The following is a 22,728-nucleotide window of genomic DNA, read 5'->3' on the forward strand; positions in this document are numbered from 1 at the left end:
CAGACTAAAATCTGGTATGCTGATGCCCCCAGCTTTATTTTTGTTACAGAGAACTGCCTTAGCTATACGGGGTTTTTTCCGGTTCCATACAAAATGCAGAATCATTTTTTCCAAATCTTGAAAGTACGATGTTGGTATTTTGATAGGAATGGCATTGAATAGGTAGACTGCTTTGGGAAGTATAGACATTTTAACAATGTTGATTCTTCCCATCCATGACCATGGTATGTTCTTCCATTTGTTAATATCCTCTGCTATTTCCTTTCTGAGGAGTTCATAGTTTTCTTTATAGAGGCCCTTCACCTCCTTCGTTAGGTATACTCCTAGGTATTTCATTTTCTTTGAAACTATGGTGAAGGGAGTTGTGTACTTAATTAGCTTCTCATCTTGACTGTTATTGGTGTACACAAAGGCTACTGACTGGTGGACATTGATTTTATATCCTGAAACATTACTGTATTTTTTGATGACTTCTAGGAGTCTTGTGGTTGAGTCTTTGGGGTTCTCTAAGTATAAGATCATGTCGTCACCAAAGAGGGAGAGTTTGACCTCCTCTGCTCCCATTTGGATTCCCTTTATTTCCTTGTCTTGCCTAATTGTATTGGCTAGAACTTCCAGCACTACGTTGAATAGTAAAGGTGACAGAGGACAACCTTGTCTGGTTCCAGTTCTAAGAGGAAAAGCTTTCAGTTTTACTCCATTCAGTAAAATATTGGCTGTGGGTTTGTCATAGATAGCTTCAATCAGTTTTAGAAATGTGCCACCTATGCCTATACTCTTCAGTGTTCTAATTAGAAAAGGATGCTGGATTTTATCAAATGCTTTTTCTGCATCTATTGAGAGGATCATGTGATCTTTATTTTTGCCTCTGTTAACATGGTGGATAACGTTTATGGACTTGCGTATGTTAAACCAGCCTTGCATCCCTGGGATGAAACCTACTTGATCATGATGAATGACTTTTTTGATGATAAGCTGTAATCTATTGGCTAGGATTTTGTTGAGATTTTTTGTGTCTATATTCATGAGTGAGATTGGTCTGAAATTCTCCTTTTTGTTTGGGTCTTTTCCTGGTTTTGATATCAGGGTGATGTTTGCTTCATAGAATGTGTTGGGGAAGATTCCTTCTTCCTCAATTTTTTGGAATAATTTCTGCAGTACAGGAATAAGCTCTTCCTTGAAGGTTTGATAGAATTCTGGAGTGAAGCCATCTGGACCAGGGCATTTTTTGGTTGGAAGCTTTTTTATTGTTTCTTTGATCTCAGTGCTTGAAATTGGTCTGTTCAGGAGCTCTATTTCTTCCTGGCTGAGTCTAAGGAGAGGGTGTGATTCCAAATATCGATCCATTTCTTTCACATTGTCAAATTTCTGGGCATACGGTTTCTGGTAGTATTCAGAGATGATCTCTTGTATCTCTGTGGGATCAGTTGTTATTTCCCCTTTATCATTTCTGATTGAGGTTACTAGAGATTTTACTTTTCTATTCCTCGTTAGTCTGGCCAATGGTTTATCTATTTTATTTATTTTTTCAAAAAACCAACTCCTTGTTTCATTAATTTTCTGAATGATTCTTTTGTTTTCAATTTCATTGGTCTCTGATTTGATTTTGGATATTTCTTTTCTTCTACTGAGTTTAGGCTTAGATTGTTCTTCTTTTTCCAATTCCATAAGATCTCTTGTGAGATTGTTGATGTGCTCTCTTTCTGTTTTTCAAATGTAGGCATCTAAAGCGATGAATTTTCCTCTCAAAACTGCTTTTGCAGTATCCCACAGGTTTTGTAGCTTGTGTCTTCATTGTTGTTATGCTCAAGGAAGTTAATGATTTCCTGTTTTATTTCTTCCTTTGCCCATCTGTTATTCAACAGAAGATTGTTTATTTTCCTTGCCTTTGGGTGGGGTCGAGCATTTTTGTTAGAGTTGAGTTCCACCTTTAGTGCCTTATGGTCTGAGAAGATACAAGGTAAAATTTCAATTCTTTTGATTCTGTTGATATTTGTTTTGTGTCCCAGGATATGATCAATTTTGGAGAATGTTCCATGGGGTGATGAGAAGAATGTATATTCTTTATCTTTGGGATGGAGTGTTCTATATGCGTCTATCAAGGACAGTTGTTCTAGGGTCTCATTTAAGTCTCTTATATCCTTGTTTAATTTCTGTTTAGAGGATCTGTCCAGCTCTGTAAGAGGAGTGTTAAGGTCCCCTGTTATTATGGTATTATCAGATATTATATTGCTCAGACTGAGTAAGGTCTGTTTCAAGAATCTGGGAGCCTTTAAATTGGGTGCATAGATATTTAGAATTGAAATGTCTTCTTGTTGTATTTTTCCCTTGACCAATATAAAGTGACCATCTTTGTCTTTTTTGACTTTAGTTGCTTTAAATCCACATGTATCTGAAAATAAGATTGCAACTCCTCTTTTCTTCTGGATTCCATTTGCCTGAAAAATTGTCTTCGAACCCTTGACTCGGAGCTTTAATTTGTCTTTTGAAGCCAGGTGTGTTTCTTGCAGACAGCAAATGGATGGCTTGTGTTTTTTAATCCAGTCAACCAATCTATGTCTCTTCAGTGGGGAATTCAAGCCATTAACATTTATTGAGATAATTGATAAGTGTGGTAGTATTTTATTCGTCTTATTTTGTGAGAGTCCATTGCTTAGTTTTATCTTTTGCATCAGTGTGGAGGTTAGGTTCTGTCCTTTAATTTCTGAGATCTTACTTTGCTGCTGATCCATTGTGGTGGTCAGTGTGCAGAACAGGTTGAAGTATTTCCTGTAGAGCTGGTCTTGTTGTGGCGAAATTCCTCAATGTTTGTATATCCGTAAATGATTTGATTTCTCCGTCAATTTTGAAGCTTAGCTTAGCAGGGTACAGAATTCTGGGCTGGAAATTGTTCTGTTTAAGTAGATTAAAGGTAGATGACCATCGTCTTCTTGCTTGGAAAGTTTCATCAGAGAAGTCTGCAGTCACTCTGATGGATTTGCCCCTGTAGGTCAACTGGCGCTTACTCCTGGCAGCTTGAAGAATCTTTTCTTTTGTCTTGACTTTGGACAGGTTCATCACAATGTGTCTTGGAGAAGCTCGGTTAGAGTTGAGGCGACCTGGGGTCCGATAGCCCTCTGAAAGCAGTGTGTCAGAATCTTTGGTGATATTTGGGAATTTTTCTTTTATAATACTGTCTAGTATGGCTTCCATTCCTCTGGGGCATTCTTCTTCCCCTTCTGGAATTCCTATAACTTGTATGTTGGAACGGTTCATAAAGTCCCATAATTCTGACAGTGAACGTTCTGCTTTCTCTCTCTTCTTTTCTGCCTCTTTTACTATCTGAGTTATCTCAAAAACTTTGTCTTCTACCTGTGAAATTCTTTCTTCTCCATGGTCTAACCTGTTGCTGATAGTTTCCATTGCATCTTTAAGTTCCCTGATTGACTGTTTCATTTCCTTCAGCTCTGCTATATCCTTTTTATATTCTTCATATCGTTCATCTCTTGTTTGATTCTGTTTTTGAATTTCCTTTTGGTTATTTTCCACTTTATTAGCAATTTCCTTCATTGTTTCCATCATTTCTTTCATTGTTTTCAACATGTGTATTCTAAATTCCCTTTCTGTCATTCCTTACCTGTCTGTATAGGTGGAATCCTCTGCAGTAGCTACCTCATGGTCCCTTGGCGGGGTTGTTCTGGACTGGTTCTTCACGTTGCCTGGAGTTTTCTGCTGATTCTTACTCATGAGTGATTTCTTTTATCTGTTTCCTTGCCCTAATTTTCCTTTCACTTCCTCTTGCTCTTTAAGTTCTCGTGCCTGTGGAAGTTGCGGGTGGGTTTAGACGGATTGAACACACGCAACCACTTGCCGGTTTTCCACTGTTTTAGTCCTCCTCTTGGGGTCCAGAAGTCTCTCGCTGACTCCCTATATCCTCTCAGGGGTGATGATAGGCAGATCCCACCAGCCAGAGATGCCTGGAGTCCTATCTCCCCAGACTCACAGTGCCCACTCTATGTTTTTAATTGGCTTGTCAAAGATTAAATAAAGGTAAGTAGCTGGATTCATCTCTTGGTTCTCTATTCTGTTGTAGACATCTACTTCTCTGTTTTTATGCCAATACCATGCTGTTTTGATCACAATTGATTTATAGTACAGTCTCAGGTCATATATTGCTTTGGGTAGTATAGACATTTTAACAATGTTGATTCTTCCCAGCCATGAGCATGGTATGTTTTTCCATTTGTTAATATCTTCAGCTATTTATTTTCTTTAAGTTTCATAGTTCTCTTTGTAGAGATCTTTCACGTCCTTTGTTAGGTATACTCCCAAATATTTCATCTTCTTTGGCACTACTATGAAAGGAATAGAGTCCTTGACTGTTTGTTCGGCTTGCTTATTGCTGGTATATATAAAGGCTACAGATTTATGGGTGTTGATTTTGTAGCCTGAGACATTGCTGTATTCCTTGATCACTTCTAAAAGTTTTGTAGTAGAATCCCTAGTGTTTTCCAGATATACGATCATATCATCTACGAAGAGTGGAAGTTTGATCTCTTCTGACCCTACGTGGATACCCTTGATCGCTTTTTCTTCCCTAATTGCAATGGCTAGAACTTCCATTACAACGTTAAAGAGCAATGGAGACAATGGGCAACCTTGCCTGGTTCCTCATTTAAGTGGAAATGATTTCAATTTAACTCCATTCAATACTATATTGGCTGTGGGTTTGCTGTAGATGGCCTCTATTAGTTTAAGAAATGTCCCTTCTATAGCAATTTTCTTAAGTGTTCTGATCATGAAGGGGTGCTGGATATTATCAAAAGCTTTTTCTGCATCAATTGAAAGAATCATATGGTCTTTATTTTTTAGTTTGTTTATGTGCTGAATTACATTTATAGATTTACGTATATTGAAGCAGCCTTGAGACCCTGGGGTAAATCCCACTTGGTCGTGGTGTATAATTTTTTTGATGTGTTGTTGGATTCTTTTTGTTAGGATCTTACTGATTATTTTAGCATCAATATTCATAAGTGATATTGGTCTATAATTTTCTTTTCTTGTTGGGTCTTTCCCAGGTTTGGGGATCAAGGTGATATTTGCTTCGTAGAGATCTGCAGTTATTCTAATATTCTTGCCCTTGTAGGTGATGGTTTTCTTTCATCTGGCTGCTTTCAGAATTTTCTCCTTCATATTAACTTTGGTAAAATTGATTATGATGTGTCTGGGGGATGTGTTATTCAGGTTGAGTTGTGCTGGAGTTCTGAAACTGTCTTCTGTCTGAATTTCAGAATCTCTCGGCATGTCTGGAAAGTTCTCCTTCATAATCTCATGGAGAAGAGACTCTGTGCCTTGTGAAGCCACTTTATTGCTTTTGGGGGATCCCTATAAGACGAATATTGGTTTTCTTCGAATTATCCCAGAGCTCTCAGAGAGTGATCTGTTTTTGCCCTCCATTTCCCTTTTTTGAGATTTTCGGAGCATTCGAAAGCTTTGTCTTCGATGTCAGAAATCCTTTCTTCTGCTTGCTCCGTTCTGTTACTGAGGGATTCTACTGTGTTTCTCAGATCTTTGAGGGCCGCAACTACTTGTCTCAATGTATAAAAATCTCTGGTTATTTGCTCTTTGAATTCGTTGAATTCTTGAGATATTTTTTGCGTTACTGCTTGGAATTCTAATTCAATTTTATTTGCTATCCAGATTCTGAATTCCATTTCTGACATCTCAGCTATTTGTTTGTGCATGGGATCTTGTGCTGTGTCTGCCCCATTGATCCTTGGGGGAGTTGATCTACTTTGATTAATCATATTGCCAGAGTTTTTCTATTGATTTCGCCTCATGATTGTTTTTTACCATTGCCTCTGGCCGTCCTCAGAATTGGGGAGGTGTGTCTCCAAGATTATACCCCAGCGGGATCACTCTATTGTTGCTTGATCTTTGTACGGAGTGACCCTGTGTAGTTCCTCTGGGGCAGCCCCAGCCAGGGAGTTCTGGTTGTGGAAGCAGCTCCAGAGTGTGACACACCCGGATCCAGCAACAGGGCGGAAGGTGGTGCACACGGTTCTGGGAGTGCCTGGCACCCAGTGACTTTGGCATAGAGAGCCCAAGGCTCCAGCAGTCTCTGGCCAGGAGAAGGGCTCTGCACAGAGGCAGGGAGGGCTCCAGAGGGCACGCGGCTACCAGAGTACCTGGCCCGGCAAGCCGGCCGGTGTGGAGGCAGGGAGGGCACAGGAAGGAGGATGCAGGGTTGCACGGCTCTCACAGTTCCTGGTCAGGGCATGTGGGGGCCCGGCGGGCATAGGTCGCAGGTTTGGGATCGCGGCGCAGCTCTTTTGGAGGTCCAGGTGGCACCAAGCCCAGTAGTTTGAGGTTGCTATGAGTTGTGATGCCACAGCAATCTACCCAGGGCAACAGCCCGAGGCTCTAGTGTGCCAAAACCATCTCACTCTGCCCCTGAGGGTTAAGGCTGTAAGGCAGCTCAGTCCCCGACTTTAGGCTGCTCACTCACTAGGTTACTAGCTCCTGCCCGATCATTGCTCTGCGACCCTGATGGCAGAGCTTGCCGGGGCAGTTCTCTCACAATGGCTCCCTGTGACCCACAGCAAACACTATTAGCTCCGTCTGGCTCAGCGGCTCAGTCTGGGGCCCTAGACAATGCCCAAAGTTCTCCGCACTCCTGCTCAAGCTCTCCCCAAAGGCAGTTCAACTGAGTGCCAAGTCTAAAAACACCAAACATTTCACAGGTAAGGCCTTTCCAGTTTGTAGTCCTACTGCTGCTTGTACTTGCCAGCGGGATTAGGTCGATAGGACACACACAACCACTCGCCAGTTTTCTACTGTTTTTGTTTTCCTCTTGGGGTCCAGAAGTCCCTTGCTGACTTCCTATATCCTCAAAGGGATGATTATAGGCAGATCCCACCAGCCAGAGATGCCTGGAGTCTTATCTCCCCAGACTCACAGTGCCCTGCTTCAGTGAGGCTGTTACTTGGCCGCCATCTTGGATTATCCTCCTCCATGGAGCAGTATTCTCACACAGACGTCCGCATGTACCTTGTGCTGCCAGAATCTTGGCAGTATTGCCACCCGCCTGCCCACCCCAGACTGCAAGCTCCCTTGAGGCAGTCACCAAGTTCGGGGTCCAATGCCCTTTCCTCTCCTTGCAACAGGGACCTCCATCTGCACTCGATGAACTGATAATGTTGTAGAATTCCATGCATCTCAGGGAACTTGGAAAAATGAACCCATCAAAAAGAATTTATTAAATAGCCACTAAATTCCCTGCTCTCAGCGATAAAAATTTGATGGCAGCTGATTTTAAAATAATTGGCTCTTTTAAAAAATTATCAGTGAGTGAACAGAAACCATTACTGTTCAGAATAAATAACCTACAGGTGTCCTCTAAGCAGAGACACATTTCTGTTGTATCAAACGCCAAGAAAAGAGTAAATCGTGCACATTTCTCCCAAGTGCTGGTGTGCAACTTACTGATATGCTGCAGGAGTCCCCATCGCGCTCAGACTGCATCTCCACACTTCCAAGGTGCAGGATAGAAGCAATTATCTTAAAAATGCTTATCTGATGGGATTCTCTCACTCCTAAGGGAGAAAAAGAATGAATGAATGACACTCAATATCCACGGTAGGATGGAAGAGATGTTTTACTTTTTTAAAAGGACTTAAAAAATAGTTTGATTTTTCTTTCTGACCCAATGACTCCTAAAATCATCCAGGCTCCTCACCAAGTAATTGCCACTGACAGTAACAGCTCAGAGGGCAAAGGGGCTCCCTGGACCTTATGTCACTGAGACTGTCCTGATCAAACCAGAGGGTCAAGCTACCACTTTAACTCTGCAAAGGGCAAAGGAGAGGCAATGATCCCACAAACTCATTGGGACTTCATTTCAGCCTGACACTTTATGGATGTTTTTATGAGTTTAACAAGAACGGTCATTTATCAGCAATCATTTTTTTTCCTCAACATAATATCCTACAAACATCTGTGACATAGTCACAGCACCAGGAAGGGAAACTTTTTTGTTTTTTTTTTGGTGTAATGGTTTCTCCATTCCAGGTTTTTCATTTAGATTCATATTTTGATAACTGGATTCCAACACCAGGTATTTTTTCAGGAAATACTTACAGGTGCAACAGTCCCAGCATAATTTTCCTATTTGTGAATGACTATTGCCTTTAGACTTGAATGACAGTTTGGCTGAGGGAAAACATGTCCGGTCCTTCTCTCTCAGAACTCTGTGGACAACAATTACTACTTTTTGCTAAATGGAATCATATAGTGCGCACTCATGGTTCACTTCTTTCTCTTAGCATAAGGCTGCTTTTGAGATTCATGCATATTTTTGTATGTGTTTTGTTTCTTTTTATTATGAAACGAAATTACATGAGAATTCTACATTTTCCAGTTGATGGACATTTCAACTCTTTTTGTGTTTGAGCCACTTATGAACAAACCTGCTATGAACCTTCACCTATAAGTAGGAGTGGACAAATATTTTTCTCTTGGGTAAATAAGGATGAGAAACTTTTATAGGGATTTGTGTTTCAGGGACTGTCTCATGGCCATTGCCAGATAGGTACTGCTATCAGCCACACTAACCCCCCCCCTTCACTGTCCTAGACACACCAACCTATTGTCCATTTGTTACTTATTATGAATTATTAAAGGTATAGATAATACCTTATAATTTATATTTAGCTTGAAGTCAATTAGCATTTCTATTTATTGATTGAGACAGACTCTCCCTCTGGTGCCCTGAGTAGAGTGCTGTGGTATCATAGCTCACAGCAACCTCAAGCTCCTGGGGCCAGGAAATCCTCTTATTTCAGTTTTTCTATTTTTAGTAGAGACGAGTCTTGCTCTTGCTCAGGCTGGTCTTGAACTTCTGAGCTCAAGCAATCCACCTGTCTGGGCCCCCCAGAGTACTAGGATTCCAGGAGTGAGCCACCATACCTGGTCTAGCATTTGTTTTTAAGTTACAAAATACTTCAAACTTACTTAAGATTACAGAATAACATAAGCCCCAGTAAACCTCACTTGGTTTAAGAAATCCAGTGATCCTCCATTCATCCCAGATATAGTTTGTTTTTAAGGCAATACTTTACTCAGGCTTAAAACAAAAAGGAGTCAATATCACCTATATAAACTAGAGGCACAGATGTGTCATGCTAGTATTAAAAAAAATTTTCCCCAGATAATCCACAAAGTGGACAACACAAGCTTAACGCTAGGCTTTATGTGTAGATGACCACTACCATGAAACCTTCATAGGGACAGGGATTTACGTTCACTTTCCCTTTTTTTTTTTTTTGCAGTTTTTTGCCAGGGCTTGGTTTGAATCCACCACCTCCGGCATATGGGGCCAGTGCCCTACTCCGTTGAGCCACAGGTGGCCGCCTACATTGACATTTTTATCATGTAAAATTTCAAAACATACAAAGTCAACAGTAATATAATGAATCCCTGTTCTTGCTTCATCATTACATCCTCAGTGCCTCAATACTGCCTGGCACACAGTAGGTGCTCAGAAACATGAATCACGGGATGACCAAACTGACAACTGTTGACACAGACTGTAGGTACTTATAGATATCTACAGAAACACGTGTATGTGCATTATTCAAATCCGTGGTTTTATTTAGACTAATAATAGAAAAAAAAAAACAGCCAGAAGCCAAAAAAATTTAGGCATCCATCCTGGTTCAGTATAACTGAACATAACTGGTTAAAGCCAGACACTGGTATCCAAAGCAAGACAGGAAGCTAGATGCTTACGTATGCTTGTGAGGGGCAAAGCACTGGGCTTTCCATCTGGGCTTAGGGCATCTTACTCGGGGGTAAGTCTCATGAGAAGTACTAGTCAGAAGGTGGGTGCTGGAACCGTCACAGGGTATCCTGGTAGGCAGCAGTTTCTCTCTCTCTTTCTCTTATTTTTGGACATTAGTGCTCTGTCAATTTCCTTAACGACCTATCCACCCTGTCGCAGTAGGAATTTAAGAGGCATACAGAGAATGAATATTGAATCCCAGTGATCATTCGGATCTTAGACTACACTGATGAGAAAATCCTCCTCAGTATGGGATTCTCTGAATAAGCAGTACCTCACCATGGGCAGCAAAATCAAAACAAAAGTCAAACAATAGGAGTTGGCATCCTGGGGCTTACAGCCAATAGCCTGTTAACAGCCTGTTTTCATACATGATGTCCACTTATTCACGTTATCTATTCTGACCTTCACAGAACAACAGTGTAGTTCAGCAGAACCTAAAACATTTACTATCTTGTCCCTTAACTTTGCCAACTTCTCAGAGTTTTAATAAGAAGGATATGTTTAAAGAACAGGGAAGAAGGGCCAGGGGCAGTTGTTCACACCTATAATCCTAGCACTCTGAGAGGCCCAGACAGGAGATTGCTTGAGCTCGGGAGTTCATGACCAGCCTGAGCAAGAGTGAGACCCTGTCTCTACTAAAAATAGAAAAATTAGCTGGGCATTGTGGAAGGCGCCTGTAGTCCCAGCTACTTGGGAGGCTGAGGCAAGAGGATCACTTAAGCCCAAGAGTTTGAGGTTGCTGTGAGCTGTGATGTCATAGCACTCTACCCAGGATGACAGAGTGAGACTGTTTAAAAAAAATAAGAATAGGGAAGAAAGTCTAACGAAAATGATTTTACATAAAGAACCTGCTTTGAGAATTAAAGTATCCAGTCAATCTTTAGAGCCTTGCGGGGGAGGGAACAACCCTCTCCTTCTATCAACTCATGCCCACTGCTCACACTAGCCACTAAAACAATGGCCACCAGAGGCCTTCTTTTTCTGACAAACTGGTCAGAACGTATCCTGTTTCATGTCAAGTCTTTTCTGAACCTTCCCCCAACTCTGGAGAATAAGACAGGCATGTGATGCGGGGGAAGTCAGGGGTGCCAGTTATCAATTTATTTCTCCACTTCAATCCTCCCCCGGTCTGGCCTGCTTTGTGGTACCGGAGCTGGCCCCTGTAAACCTTTCTCCTTTGTCTTCTGGTAGAATGTCAAGCTTGCTCAGTAGAGGGCAATAGTGGTCTGCAAGGCAACAGCCAACAGAAGACTGAAAGTTTCCCCTCCTGGTTCTAGCCCTCTACAGTTTTTCCTGCGGAAGCCCAGTGACCTCCCTGATGAGCCTGTCTCCCCAGCAGCAGTGGCTGCTGAGCCTTTCTGTTGCCCCGACATCTTGGGGCAACTGCAGCCTGCTCACACAGACCTAGGTTGGCGCCAACCCCTGGCAAGTGTCTTCACCACCTCCTCTTGGAAGTGAACTACATCTCAGCCAGGCTGGGGCTCTCCCACCCAGCAGCTTCTCTGGTGGCTGCTCTTCTCACCCTGGAGAGATAGCAGCTCTTCTTTTGTGCCTGCTACTTCTGGATCCCTTAAAGTCCACTTTTATCCCCTTTAAAGCTCATCACCTACTACTGCTCTAGTTAACAGTTGTTCATATTAATTTTTCCCTGCTGGAATAGCAGAGTAGCTCCTGTCTCCTGACATTTCATAGCTACAAAAGACAAACCCTATCTATCAGCACCAGCTACCAGAGAACTAACCAGCGCTGGGATCTTGCACATAAGGGCCTGGTTTCCTCCCCATTCAGAGATTAGGGCGTGTCTTTTATTTGGAGAATGTATAGACCTTCCCTGACCCCCACAAAGAATCTGACATATGCTGCTCAGCGTTAGTCACATGGCTCAGAAGCTGAATCTTCACTCTCTGTCTGGGAAGGGGTTCAGGAAGACAAAAGGGCCACCCTGAGCCACTTCTAGAGATTCAGACTAAATTCCTGAGCTTTCCTTTTTCTGGCTGCAGGTCCCAGGAATTTAACACTTCATCTTCCCAATTAAGGAAGGGCTATCCCTCCACCTTGCCACTTGGGGGCTCTTCTTCCCTGAAACTGGCAGAGGAATGTGACAATTTTCTTCAGCTCTTCTATTGCCTCTCGGCCCTAAAGGGCAGAGAGAAGTTCTTGTTTTAAGGGTTCCAGTGCCATGCTCTAAGTGGAAACAGCCAAGAGAATCAACACCGTGTGTGCTACAAAGCTACCAGACTGTTACAGTCGGCTTCCAAGTCTGACCCCATGATTGTGGCCCCTGGTGGTTTGATCCCAATGGAGCATCCTTTCTACTAAAGCACGTTGCCTGTGCACCCAGACCACTGCAAAAGAAACTTTGCCACACTTGCTTTTCCCATGGCCTGAGCAGGTAAGAAAGGAACCTTTACCACTGCCTGGGAGAAGGGCTATCAAAACAATATTTTAAAGAAAGGGCAGCAAAGCTCCCAACTTTATGCTTGGGAGCCTGAGGGTCGGGATGGACAAGAGAGTAAGACAACATTCACCAAGGGCAGGAGGGTGTCCCTTATTAGCCTGTGCAGGTGGCAAGAAAAGGGGCCATCACCTTGCTTTCTACCTCCAGGACCATCAGCCCTTAGGGTCTGCTTCTCCCACTTAGAGGCATCTTACCAAGGAGTGCAAAGGCTTGCCGTGTCTTTTCAAAGTCCTCAGCATCATCCACAGCCTCGATGGACGTGTTTCCCCCCTGTGACGTATAGAAAAAGTCCTCCGCGCTTGCTGTGGAAGGCAAGGAAGTAGGGCGTGAGCCAGTGGAGAGCGTGTGTCCTCTCGCCTCCCCATGAGGGTCTGTACCCCCTTAGCATGCTACTCCTGGCAAAGTTAGTCCCAGCTGGGTGGGAAATCCTTTAAAAACAGTCTTTAGCCACAAGGGCAAATGGCAGAGAAAATTGAATAGAAGAATTCCACTGACAGAATATGCTACTGCATTATGTAGAACTGGCATGAGAAAACATGTGAACACAAAAGGTAAGTCACGGATAGCTCAAGTCAGGAAGAGTCACCACAGCTCTTTTTGAAGGATCTGACACACACACTGTGCACTCAGCCTGGAACCAGACTTCCGCGACCTCAGATAGTCTAATATTTGACAAACGAAGGTCAGTGATGTGCCCAAGGTGAGGTACTTAATTGTTGTACAGAGCTGGGGCACACTCGAATAACTTAGGCACATGAGCTGAAACCCTCACGTGTTTGCTCTCTTCCCCAGCTGAATTCCTCTTTAGTCAGGCCTCTGGCAAAAGCCATGGGCACAGCTGGCAAGGAGGGGCCCAGGTTTTGTCTTAGAATTCAGAGCCAACCTCTGCAGAGGGCAAAAATGCAATGAGCCCTGGGAGTATCCACTCAAGGTAGGATGTAGAATCAACTCTGGTGAGCGGGCTGGGCTCAGAGGTCAGCGGTTAGGGCAAGAATTGCACATAATCAAAATTGCCTTTAGAAGTCACTTAAACCTTCTGTAAGATATGGTACCTGGTGCAGTACAACCTTGCCTGGCACTCGCTGTTGAGTATATAATGTTTGTTTTGACAGAATGCCCAAACCAGACACTGGCTGGTTTCCTTCTGAAAACAAGTTCTTTCCCCTTGACCTGAGCATGTCTGGCTGAATGCACATCAGTCAAACCCCCTTAGATGCAGCTTCACTGCGACTCCCAGTCCTCCTTCATCACCCTGTCCTTCCGATCCCATTCCCTGAGAATTTCTGGAGTCCCTTTTCTCCATCTCAGCTGCCACTGCCCTGGGTCTGTCCTTCAGCATCTGTAGCATCTGCTGTCTGTGGACCATCATGCTACACAGTTCTCCCTGCTTCTCTGCCTGGTCCTTCAAATCCACCTCCAAAGTCTGGCAGCTCTGATCACCCCATTCCCCTGCACAGAGCCTTTTCAGAGATTCCACTGTCCTCAAGGCAAAGGTCAAGACCCCAGATCAGTGGCATCATCTAACCCTCCAGACTTATGCCTTACTCCTCCCTCCCCATTCTCTAAGTTCCAGATATACCAGTTTCTGTCCAGTCACACACCAGCTCTGCCCTCCATCGTGTCTTCAGTTGCCCTGCCTACAGTTTCCTTCCTTGCCTCTGTTCATCTCCCATCTTGAATAACTTAGGCACATGAACTAAGACCCTCACGTGTTTGCTCTCTTTCCCAGCTGAATTCCTCTTTAGTCAGGCCTCTGGCAAAAGCCGTGGGCACAGCTGGCAAGGAAGAGAATGTGCCCCAAGCCATGAAGAGCTGTGCCCGTTCCTTTAGCCCGGTAAGCACCCATTGCCAGGCCCAGCTGGGCAGTGAAAAAGCTTAGGCCTAAACCCCAGTCTGATTACATAATCTGTGCTGTAACCATCAGGTACCACTGCCCACAGGCATGACTCAAACTATCAGCTGTGCCCTGAGAGGGGGCTTCCTGGAGGAGCAGTAAATACATTCAGGACCAGCAGACGAGGCACTACTGCCTCACGGCCTCTGCAAAAGCGAGTTTTGATGAGGAAAATTGCATGAGATCTTGGGAGACAGCACATTTGCCTCTTTCATATCTAAGCACTCCGCAAGCCTGGGCACACAGCAATACAACAGTTTGAAGGACTTAGTGAAAGCACCAATTCTTTTTCCTCTTTACACTCACCTCTCAAAGTATCTCGTTCAGTGAGTTTTACAGTGCCCATGTGAGGTTATTTACTCCCATTTTGTAGACAAGCAAACTAAGAAACATAGGGCTTTCAGGGGTGCTCAGGCTCACTCAGGGTTTGGTCAACTCATTCCTTGATTCTTCCATTGTAGAGATATTAATTTATGGCATCCCATGATTTGCCATAAACAGACCCTAATTCATTATCAAATGTCAGCTGAACACATCAGAGTCACCAGAGACCTCAAAGACAGGACATCAGACTTCCACATTAGAGGGAAGGCATTTTCAGCAGTCAGGGCCCTCCTGCTTGATGTTCTGAGTCTGACAGACCACCCCACCTTCCCTAGTCCCAGTTCCAGACCTCAGGACCAGCTGAGTAACTTTCCAGGCCAAGGCTTATCACTGCAGGGGCCACCTGGCCCAACTACAGCACTCTCTACTGAATGACCTGAATCCAATCAAAATGATCATCTTTCCATCTGCTATAAGGTCTCAGGACCCTCTTAACAAGACACATCTGAACAGGACTCAGTCTGCCCTCTCTGCCTGTTTGGCCTGCCTGGATCTTAACTTTTCTTTCAGGCCTATGAAGCCAGCACTGACCATCCCATCCCCAAAGCAAGTTTCTCTCATCTCCTAGTTTGGATCTCTCTTTACTGAGAACTCCCCCCACCCCCAAGAAATATAACACAAGTCTCTTATTAACTGGCTCACCACAAAGCCAACAGATCAGACAGTGAACAGACCACCAAGGGGACAGGAACCCAATTAAAGCACTGGACCACGGGCCTGTATCTCACTGAGGGAGGCTATGCTGATCTGTGCGAGGTTAGAGAGGCTTTTTATAAAACTGTAACAAAATGTCCATAGAAGTGAAAAGGGGAAAATGGGCTCTTTACACCTGCATGGTTTTTACTGTTATTTATTTACATTCCAAAAAAATTTCTCACTGGACTTTAAAAAAATCTCCTCCTGAGGTCATTTAATTTTTTTTTTGTACTTTTTTTCTGAGGTCATTTTAAATGTAACACACCAACAATGATGGGGCAGAGGAAGAGTGTGGGTGACCAGAAAAACTCCGACCAGGCTGAGTTGTCTCGCAGAGACTTCTGTGCGTTTGCATAGCATGTTTTAGGGGAAAAAGAGGGAGAAGAACACCAGGCAGATCTAAATATTCACTTAGCGCCTCTCGCTAGTCCTTCCCTTATTTGATGCTTCCAGCTTCTCAGCTGGGTTATCAGTGGCACTAAATGTCAAGCTTCAGCCCTCACAAACTGCCTACAAGATAGCAGACAGCCTCACCCCAGAGCACAGGGCTCAAAGACTCTTGCTTTACCCTAGGTTCTCAGAGGACACACACAGGTGGAAGAGTGCAAGAAATATTCATGATCTATGTACACATGACTTAATAAAAAAATAAGTAAGATAAGGAAGCCTTCATTAAAAAAGAAAGAAATTGATCAAACTGGGTCATTCTCAAGTGCTGCAGCCATGGCCCCAAGGAGTCTGCACCTTGCAGAGACTCTGATTTAGGAAAGGTCATTTTTTAAACCTCAATATAGTTCATGCAAATGGAAACAATTTTAGGATGTCTTCCTTAAAAGTTGCAATTGGAGCTGGAATTCTTCCTTTCTTTGGAAAGCCACCCATTCTCTCTATCCTTTTCTTTCACCCCACATCTTCTCTTCTCTCACTCCCTGCCTTCTGCTCCCTTCTCTTTCTCATCTCTTCCCATCCACTAATACAAAATAAACTCACATGTTTATATTCTTAAAAAAAAAAAAAAGCTGCCATTGGGTCACAGTGATCCAAATCCAGCCAGATGGATCTTGCCAATACCTGTTTGATTTCTACACAACTGACCTGAGGGAAAAAAATTTCATCTCCCACGATTTGTTCCTGAACAGCCCTGCTGAGCCCATAGCTCAGCGGTTCTCAACCTGTGGGCTGCGACCCCTTTGTAACAATGAAAATACACCGCGGCATAAGGAAGGTTGAGAACCACTGTCATAGTTGGTATGGAGGCTGCCTGCCCTGGGCACTTGGGCTAACAGCCAACTCCAGAGCCATACGGCGCCAGCTCAGGGTGGGGCACAAACCAGCAGAGCTCAGCATCTGCTCTGCCTAGCAGGTGACACGCATTCCCCGTTCTCGGAGAATCAGACAGGCAAGCACTGAACAATGGGAGAATAGGACAAAATCAGCACGGTGGATGTCAGTCAGAGCTTCCTTCTCTGGGTCCTCGTTTGAATATTTTTTCCCAGAGGAACCTCCTGGCCTCCTCAGTCAAGCTTCCGTTCATTACAACCCTTATCACTCTGTAATCATGACCAGCAGGCTAAGCGGGGCCAGGACACACACTGCTTTGTTCAGTGCTGCATCCCTGATGCCTAACATAGCCTTTTTAGCATTTGAAGGACGAATGCTGAGCTGCATGGTGCGGGCATTGATGCTATACAGACTCGTAAGCAAGCAGAGTTAAGAGGGCAGACCTATGTCAGAACCATGCTGTGGATTTTAGCTACTGGGAGCACAGGTGTGTCTGATGCTAGGCCTTGAGGCTGGCCAAGACTCGGAGCAGGGACAAGCCTCTTCTGCTTCTTACACACCTACCCAGAGATCTGCCAACCTATTAGGTACCCAGCTCTTCACACCACTGCTAGTACTGAACCTCCCCACATGGCCCCAAAACACGGGCACAGCAGTCTGGGGACAGGACGCCTGGCAGACACAAGGACATTGCTAGGCCCTAGGCTGGTCTTCCTCACAACCCCCAAGGCCGAGGAATCAGTACTGCACCATGAAGCCACACCCAGGCTCCAGGCCCAGGGAGAGAAGACAGTGTGGATACCAGAACTCAAGCCCGCTGACTCCTTTGCTGGCTTCACACTCACAGCCTCAAAGAACATGAAACTCTTTATCTGCCCTCAGCAAGCGGCAGTAGTGGGAACAAAGGCTAGGGCCCACTCTTCTGATGAGAACAGCAAGATGACTCCTCCCTCTGGCTCCCTTGGGGTTGCTCCAGTGCAGGTGTGCTGCAGGCCTCCGTGCCTGTCTGGGAGAGATCAGGCATCTCAGCAGTCCTGACCCTCATGGGACTAACCCTTGCATCCTCCCAGGCTTCACGGACATGGGTTCTGGCACCATTCTAACTTTACCCTGCTCTGACCTCACCCCTTCTGTCTCACAGTCCTTAAATATGACTTAAAATGTGCTGGCTGCAATTAAGTGATGTGTATTACCTAAATCTCTAGATCCTTACAGCTGCGATACATTTCTTATGGTACCTAACATGGAAACATACCTTTCAATATAATGTATGCACAGGCTTTCATGCTATGCAAGACACTTCTACCCCTGCCTCTCATTCTCTCACATGCTTTCTGTGGTAGAAGGTCTGGATACAATAAACTCGACGTTCAGGGAGGCCTAACAGACATGGCCACAGTAGAGGTGGAGCTAAGACAAGAACCCACAGTGAAGGGCCTGGGGAAGAGCCCCCCGTTGGACACTCCTGTAGCAGGAGCCTGCCCCAGAGGAGAGGCCTGCACCTGCTGACTTACTCAGAGCGAGCTCTTTAAACTCCGGAAGACTGGCAGCGGCACAGAGCTGGTAAAAGATGTGGTAGTTCCTCTCATCCTCCGCCTGGAGGAGGGAAAGTGCAGCAGCGTCAGGACAGTGACTTCCCAGATTGTACCCTCAGCCCCTGTAACTTGAGTGCTCTGGGCAGTGGGGGCCTAGCCCATCACTTTTTCTAATGTTTTCCTTGATACCTCTGCTACCTTCAATTCCCACCTCTCGATTTTCCATTCGCTAGTCTGGGGCCTTCTTCCAACCTGAGTATTTTTACCTTGACTTAGACAAAAGCATGTGTTTTCTTTTTCCTTCTACATAGAACATCATTGCTCTTCCACAAATGGGTCAGTTAAATACTTATTCAGACTGCTGCACCACCTGGTTGATATTCTGTAGTCTGCCAGCTCTCCCCTGGGAGGTGCCAGAGCTTAGTGAAAAAGCTGCACTTGCCCATAGCATCAGACTGGGCAGTGAGGAAAGGACCATGAGAGCAGTCCATATGGTGCACACGTGCAGCTGAACTGGCCTTCTGCTGGCTGAGTGGGGTTAGGGTCGGTATTCAGGGGGCCTGCGCAAAGAGCAAGGAAGCCCCAAAGTGTCCAGGAAGAGTCATGAGAGCACACATGACCCATACCCAACACAGCAGGCTGTTTGTTCCCTTGCTACAGCGGAATGAAAGATGGTGTCTTCAACCAATCTATAAGGTACAGAGAAAATCTGGGCAAAAAGGGGTAGGGAAAGCTGATTTTAAAAATTCATTAGATGTTTGCCAAGCATCAGCATGGAGATAGCACTAAGAAACCAACAGCTGAGGCAATTGTGAGGTCTTCTCCCAAGGCAGCTGAAATCCGAGGACCAGGGAAGCCATAAAGTGCTACAGATTCACACCGGGACATGCACCACCACCTCAGTGCAGCGAGGGGAGGGCAAGGGAGCTGGAGGAGACCACTGTCAGGGCTGGGGGCTGTGCTGACCCCCACCAAAGGCAGAGCAGAGGAGGAAAAGGGTCACAAGGATAGTTGGGCAAGAGGAAATGAAAGGTAAGCAAAGAATAATGAAGAAATGAGTCAGGTGAGCACTTATTTGAAAACGAAGCTAATTAGGTAGCCAAGTATATATTTTAACCTACCAAATGAGGTTTTGATTGCTTCTTGGTCTTTTGGCTAAGATCAAGTACAAATAAGGAGGCTCCAAAGAGAGCTGAAACCCAAAGACTCTCTACACCTATGACATTCCCATGATCGTAAGACTTTAAAATCCACAAGGAAAAGGACTTTCTTGTCCTTCACTGCATCTCACATGTCTAGCATAGGGTTGGCACATAATGGGCACTCAATAGATGTTTGTCTGTTGATGGAATCTGAAAACAATATTGTACAAAAGGTTTTTGAGGCCTAATGTCTCACAATGAATATAATGAGTACTTACTGATGAGAGAAGAGAGAACCGAGAGAACCAAAAGAACAAGCACATCCACTTCCAGGGTCCAAAGATAAGATGCTCTTTGGGCACAGTGATGGGGGACAACAGGGAGCAGCAAGTGAGGGTGTCACCACAACAGAGACACAAAGGCCCGATGAGACCTTGTGCTCACCTGAAAGACCACTCGGGACTTCTCCAACAGGTAGGTCCGCATGTTGGCCCCAATGATGTGATACCGTTTGTCAAAGCCGATCTGAATGTACTTTCCAAAACGGCTACTGTTGTCATTGCGAGTGGTTTTAGCATTTCCGATGGCCTGTATGGATCAAAAAAAGAAAAGGTGTGCAAAAACTGAGGGCTTTCTTAATTTCAGGATTGTATGTTTGTGTGGCAGCACCTGCCTCCCTTCTCTCTCTTCCTTACTTACAGGATGGACAGTAGGCTGAGCTAAAAAAAATAGATATAACAAAACCCCTTCATTTTCCAGCCTCCTTTTGTCCTAAGGATGGTCAGAGAGAGCAATGAGTTCATTGTTGGTTTCTTCATAGGGGACTCATCAGCTGGAGGGTGCACACCATTACCCCCTCTCCCTTCTTTCTGCCTGGATGCATGAGTGATGGCTAGGTTATAAGCAATCATCTTGGGATCACAAGGGAAAGACCTAAAGAATCACAGAGACCTCAGCTCCAGCATCTTTGAGCCACTAAACCAATGCCAGTGCCCATTAGCTCAAGATGTTTTGTTGGGGGGCGGGGGGGAAGTCTCCCTGTTCTTAAGTACTTTGATCTGATCTCAACTACTAGGCAGTCAAATATCACTCCCAACCCACAAATGGTATTTCTTAGGAACAGACCACAATTTGCTGTTCCCCACACCTCAGTACTAGGAAGACTTGGGAAGCCTTCATCCCCTTTGGCATCATTCCTACATAGTCACATAAGCAGAGTTTAAAACACTAGATAATTTTAAAGATTGACTGCATGAATATTCACTGTTTATAAAACATCACATTGCTAATGCATTGGTAATGAATATAAATTTTAATCCTTTTCATATGTTTAAACTTTTAGGTAGTTACAACACTTGAAAAATACCCTCGAAGCAAAAAAGTTGAAAGAAATGCCAAAATCCCAACCTTCCTCTTGTGCTCAGCCCAATCCAAGCAAGAAAACCAGGAGCATCTCCCGATATCCCCAAAGCACACAGTACCCAGCTGCCATCTGTTATCAACAAGGGTGGCAGAATAGTTAAAAGCAAATCACTACTGCTTAGAAAGACAAAGAGTTGACCTAGAAGTAATACTCATGGAAATGTCTCTAAGTTTTGATAAAGAAAAATATTGCCAAAAGCCAAGGGTTGGCCTTTGTCAGTAGGCTGCTTTGCAAAGTGAAAGTGTGGATCTATAAGCACTGAAAAAAATCATTCTGAATTTAAAAAAATCAAGCATATCTAGTAAAATTAAACATGCATGCAACAATTCAGCAATTAAGATACTACTTAGATATTAATTACAGAAATTCTCACCTAAGTGTACAATGGGGCATATAAGATCTGTTAAATATAGACTACATTTAACAGTGAAAAACAAATTCAACCTAAGTGTTCACCAGTTGGGGAAGAAAACAAAGTGTGGAATAGTCCTACCATGGAAAACTATAAACAAACTAAAGCATAGCTGAAAAAAGGTGTTGAGTGAAAATTTGCAAAATGGTTGATAGGATACCATGTATATAAGGCATAACAGTCTGCTGTTTATGCATACAGAGACAGTAAAAAAAGGGAGTAATATAATTTCAATATAATTGGTTTGTACAATTAAGAGTTACGTATATCAAGTAGTATGAAAACACAGGAAAGAGGCAGGCAGCCATGCCCAGAAGACTGGGAAAGGCTAACTGAAGTGGATCGTAAAGTTCATTGAATTTTACCAGTGGGGAAAAGGGATTCCTTCCTCAGACATGACACGATGACAGCTCAAGGGACAGTCCCTACGATGGCAGTTTGCATAAGGCAGAAAATTAATGTTTTGAGCCCAAACTACAGCAGCCTTAATCTATATGATCACAGATAAGGCTGGTTACTGCATGCAGTCCTCCTTCAGACTTTAGAAACTGAAGCACATCTTGTACTTCTGGGTGTCACGTTGTCCTTACATCTCTCCATGCCAAAGCACTCAGCTTCCCTGCGGCCCACATGGGCCATGATGGATATTACAGTCTCCAGGTAACTCTGGACCACTGCATAATTTAAATGGCATTCCCAAAGCGGGGACTCAAATAGGTACTTGCAGATCCATGTTCACAACATCATCCCCACACCCGGGGAGGTGGAGGAGTGGATAAACAAAATGTGGTATAACCATGCAAAGAAATACTGCCCCGCTGGGAAAAGGAAGAAAGCATGTATATGCTAAAACATGGGTGAACCTTGAAACTATGCTAAATGAAAGAAACTAACACCGAAGGACAACTATCATATAGATTCCACTTTTATAAGTAAAACAGACAAATCTACAGAAAGTGGGAGAGTTTGCCAATGGCTAGTGGGAAGGAGAATGGAAAGTTACTATTTAAAGGGTATAGAATTTCAGGGATGATGACAAAGTTCTGGAAATGGATAGTGGTAATGGCTGTACAAAGGTAGTGAACATGTTTGACGCTGCTGAATTGTACACTGGCACCCTGAAAGTGGTTAAAATGGCAGGTTTTATGTTACATATATTTTAATGCAATAAAAAAATTTAAAAAACATTTCCCCCATGTCTCATTATACATTTTGTAATGTGGTGATCTGCCGTCACTCAATTCCCAACATAACTAACAATTATCAATACTTTGTTCAGCCTCCAAAGAGGTTTCTTCTGTTTTGCCTACAATAACCACTCTTTTTTCTTTTCTTTTTTTTTTTTTTTTTAGAAGCAGTAGCATCTCGTCTTTGAAATCTTACTGACTAAAAGACAAACTGAATTTTTGAAAGCCAGGGACACAGGAGGGCCTGGTTTCGTTCCCATTTGATTTAAAACACGATGCTAACTGTAAAGTGCTGTCTTAGCTGCTTCAATATGGGCAGCTACATGGTCTATGGGAGGCCAGGCCATGGTCCACACATGCCTTCTGAATTGGGGCAGACCCATGGCCCAAGGCTTAGGGCTTAGAATGCTGCTGTGAATAATCAAGCTACCAACAAAACGTCAGACAATAGGAAGTTAAATTAAGAAAAAGCCATTTGGTAATGTATTTGCAG

The 22,728-nt window shown here is 43.9% G+C and overlaps 1 protein-coding gene across 2 annotated transcripts in view; it reads right to left on the minus strand.

The window, feature by feature from the left end:
* MYO5B (myosin VB) overlaps window positions 1–22,728 on the minus strand; it is a 341,703-nt gene that overhangs the window by 118,792 nt on the left and 200,183 nt on the right. For both annotated transcript variants that reach the window (XM_053571966.1, XM_053571965.1), the window contains exons 6-9: window positions 19,658–19,801; window positions 18,051–18,132; window positions 12,476–12,583; window positions 7,465–7,574 (exon numbers count right to left, since the gene is read on the minus strand). In XM_053571966.1, coding sequence (XP_053427941.1) covers window positions 7,465–7,574; window positions 12,476–12,583; window positions 18,051–18,132; window positions 19,658–19,801 — 444 coding nt within the window. The remainder of the gene's footprint in view (window positions 1–7,464; window positions 7,575–12,475; window positions 12,584–18,050; window positions 18,133–19,657; window positions 19,802–22,728) is intronic.

This window comes from Nycticebus coucang, chromosome 19 (genome assembly GCF_027406575.1).
Source record: "Nycticebus coucang isolate mNycCou1 chromosome 19, mNycCou1.pri, whole genome shotgun sequence".
NCBI classification, from domain to species: Eukaryota; Metazoa; Chordata; class Mammalia; order Primates; family Lorisidae; genus Nycticebus; species Nycticebus coucang.